Source organism: Kryptolebias marmoratus, unplaced genomic scaffold, assembly GCF_001649575.2.
Source record: "Kryptolebias marmoratus isolate JLee-2015 unplaced genomic scaffold, ASM164957v2 Scaffold30, whole genome shotgun sequence".
In the NCBI taxonomy this organism is placed as follows: domain Eukaryota; kingdom Metazoa; phylum Chordata; class Actinopteri; order Cyprinodontiformes; family Rivulidae; genus Kryptolebias; species Kryptolebias marmoratus.
The window spans coordinates 61012-64805 of NW_023665764.1; the positions used below are offsets into that span (position 1 = coordinate 61012).

General features: G+C 35.7%; 2 protein-coding genes across 6 annotated transcripts in view; both read left to right on the forward strand.

Moving 5' to 3' along the window:
- The window catches only part of amph (amphiphysin), a 30682-nt gene extending 29322 nt beyond the window's left edge, over positions 1-1360 (forward strand). For all 4 annotated transcript variants that reach the window (XM_017440603.3, XM_017440606.3, XM_017440604.3 and 1 more), the window contains exons 20-21: positions 220-321; positions 408-1360. In XM_017440603.3, the coding sequence (XP_017296092.1) occupies positions 220-321; positions 408-512 (207 nt within the window). In that variant the 3' untranslated portion in view covers positions 513-1360. The remainder of the gene's footprint in view (positions 1-219; positions 322-407) is intronic.
- A 1589-nt stretch (positions 1361-2949) lies between these two features.
- The window catches only part of LOC108250633 (retinal guanylyl cyclase 2-like), a 36274-nt gene continuing 35429 nt past the window's right edge, over positions 2950-3794 (forward strand). For both annotated transcript variants that reach the window (XM_017440607.3, XM_017440608.3), the window contains exon 1: positions 2950-3233. The gene's annotated coding sequence lies outside the window, so the exon portion shown is untranslated. The remainder of the gene's footprint in view (positions 3234-3794) is intronic.

Genomic DNA, 3794 nt, shown 5'->3' on the forward strand with positions numbered 1-3794 from the left:
AACCCTGTGACTGAGAATAAAACCCTGTGACTGAGAATAAAACCCTGTGACTGAGAATAAAACCCTCTGACTGAGAATAAAACCCTCTGACACTGAGAATAAAACCCTCTGACTGAGAATAAAACCCTGTGACTGAGAATAAAACCCTGTGACTTAGAATAAACCCTCTGACTGAGAATAAAACCCTCTGATCATCTAGGAAATATATTTTTCCTGCAGGTGGAGACGATGCATGACTTTGAGGCAGCAAACTCTGATGAACTGGACCTGAAGAGAGGTGATGTAGTTTTGGTCGTTCCTACAGCATCAGTTGAAGATCAGGTGAGAGTCTCAGGGTCATATATAAACTACTGGTGCTAAGTTATTTAGGGAAGTAATAATCTTTGAGTATAACGTTTTTGTTGCAGGATGCAGGCTGGCTCACAGGGATAAAAGAATCTGATTGGTTGACTCTTGGAGTCGGAGCACAAAGAGGACTCTTCCCTGAAAACTTTACCCAGCGTTTGCTGTAAAAATGTCTTTTTAAATATTCAGGAAATGAGGTCTGAGGATTCTGTATGCAAACTGTCATCAGCATGTAGCCAAACTGGCTGTAGAAAAAACAAAACTAACTTGAACTAAACAAACCAAGTGAGAAACTCTGTTTCTGGATCAGCTGATCATTTATAAGCATGATGTGATTGTGTGTTTGACCCGCTCTGAAAATTCAATATTTAAATATTAAAACATACAGAAATCTCTGAATATTAACAATAAAATAAAGTCTGAATTGTTTCTAAAACAAAGAAATGTATAAAAAAGAAAAAAAGTCATATTTATCTTTCACAATGTGTGTCAAAATAATTTCCTCTAAAACTCAATAGAATTGTTATTTACGTGTGCAAAATGAAAACTTTTCAACGTTTCTGTTTTATCATTGTTAGAATATTTCTGTATTAGTGTTAGGATGTGTGGTCATCAGTGTTTAATTCATATGTGGTGAATTCTCTCTGTGACAAGTTTTTTATTTAAAAAAAATACTGATATCAGTGATGTGAACATTTGTGCTCATTATTTATTGAACTTGTTTAAAAGAGAATTTATTTAAGTGTAAAAATGTGAGCCAAACCGAAGTCAGTTATGTTTTCTCAGAACACATTTTTAATCCAATATGCAATCCATGTTGTTCTTGTTCACAGTTCCAGACTGAACTGCTAGTAAACTACAGGCTCACTGTAAACTACTCAGAAAACAAAATAAATTAGAGTTTAAAATATTTGTTTTTATTTATGGAATTTATTTAAAGTTCTGATGTGGGATCGTTTGACTCTCCTCTCATCCACCCATCTATCCATTCAAAATAGATAAAATAATTTGTCTGCTTTAAGTGTCTTTTCTTGTCCCTTGAAAACAACTTTTTATCAATTAAATTAACGCTGAGCAGTTTGAAATCAGATGCTATTTTTACTGTTTGATAAAAACTGAAGGATCTCAGGACTAAAACAGGGTTTGTAATTTTCTCTGCATCAGTCTAGCTACAATAGTGATCAAGCTTTTTTGCTTTTCTTGTTCTCCTCTGATAAAGATGAAAAATATACATTTCTAGCTTTACAAAGGGCTTTCTTATATGTTAGCAGGCTATCTCTTCAGTTCTTCCATGTTAAAAAAGCCCCATTTTCTTTTCTAGATGCATGTTTTATGGTAAATGATCTGCACTTGTATATTGCTTTATGTAGTCCAAAGATCCCAAAGTGCTTCACACTACAATCAGTCATTCACCCATTTCTTCACCCATTCATCCACACATTCACACACCGATGGTGCTGAGCTAAATCTGGGGTAGGCTGACAGTAGTCAGTTAAGTGATTTTATGCCATGTCAGAAACAGATCAAAAGCGAAATGAAGAAAATCAGCAGATTTGTGTCCAGTTGAAGTAAAACTAAATTTAATTGAAACTGCTTGCGATGATAAAGGGCCGTCGTGAACTTCGGTGAACCAGGCTGGGTGGTTGTCCCGCCGAGGCGGCTGCTGGCTCGTCTCTCCACATCCTTGTCGACCTTTAGAGACTCAGAGGAGACAGGAAATTCATATTCTACCACCCGAAGGCCGGCATGCCTCTGACAAGCAGGCCTTATTCAAGATGAGATAAATGTGCTTTGTGTAAATTTAGCTGAAAAGTCTAAAACGTGTTGCAAAATAATGACAGAAAAGGTTAAATTTGGCACTTGCTGGCTTTGATCTAAAATGATGTATATTCAGAGCAGTGAAGCCTCTAGGTCCAAGAGACTATTTTTCTGAATCTACAGGTAATATACATGTGTAGCAAAGATTATTTACATACGTCAAACACAGCTTGAGGGCTACATGTTCAAAATTTTCCAGGGCTATTGAGCCAGTATTCTGTTCCCAAAAATGAAATTTGTCTCTCCAGCTCTGGCACTTTCAACAAGAGTGCCAAATTTAGTGTTTTCAGTCTTTGGGAGGAAACCCCTGCATGCACGGGGAGAATATGTAAACACGGCACGAAACCTGCGACCTTCTTGCTGTGATGTGACAGCTCCAACCACCATTATTACATACAACATTGTAAAATAATTTCTTCTTTTGGGTTTAGTAAGTTATCAAGTATTGATTACAAAAATGTGTTTACATTTTACTTCTACTCTTCATTTGTCAATGTTGTTATTGATTGTAATTTATTTCTCTCTCAAAAATGATTTAGGGATATTTTCATTTTTAAAAAATCATAAAAACACTACTTCTGCTAATTTTACTATTTTTTCCACTAGGAACATTAAAAGAAATTAAATGTACTGAAACACTGAAAGTATGAGTTGTCCTAATGAGACCTGGATGTTTCGATGTGTTCTTGCTTTAAACGGATGACTTGATTTGGTGAGGAGATAATTAAACCATTTGAATCAGGTGTGTTGGAGCAGAAAAACCTAAAGCTTTCAGGTCAGTGGAGCCTTGTTGCTTTCAGGTTTTACAGTGTAGAGTAGAAAGGTCTTGCAACAATAGAACAAGCTTAAACTTCACGTTGGTCAAAAAGAAAAACACCTGTGCTCTCACAGCTTATTTTTAACCCTACAGACCAACTGTCTTGAATGTTTCTGAACCGTAAATCAGCTTAAAGTAAATCCTCTCAGGACTTAAGATGCTCTCTGCTGCTGCTTTTCTGCTCGTTAGTTTCAGGATTTCCTGTCGACTGAAGTGGAGTTGTTCTCTCTGACTGGATAAAACTGAGAGGAAGGTAAACCTTTTTTTTTCTTTTCAGGATAAAATGAGCTTTTATTATTTCAGGAAGTTCTGCTCTGAAACTGAATCAAACTGATCTTGTTGAGAGTTCAAACTGATTCCTAATTAGCTTTACAGATTTCACTTGTCAGGTAGAGAAGTATGAAGTGCTGTTTGTAATGTTACACAGCCAAACAATAACAGCAATGTGTTGGTTTATTTAGCCTTTTATAAGAAAAAAATAGGCTTTTTTTCCAGTTATATTTTCACCATGTTATTCATATATTTATAAATGTCATAGTCAGGGCCGTAGCCAGACTTTAAAAAATACTTAAATCAACCCCTCATTCTCCCTGCACATCGGTTACAATAAAGACCAAAACTGAATTAAAATAGAAGCATTTATTTAAAACAAGTGGCTTGAATGTGTATATGACATGTATTTGGACTCAGGGCACAACCATGATGACTCACTGAAATGACATGAATTAGTTTCTATGAATGTTGATTCAAAACACAAGATTTTAGCAGAGATTTCACCTTTTTATCAAATACCAGTGAGGTGTTGTAGTTTTGG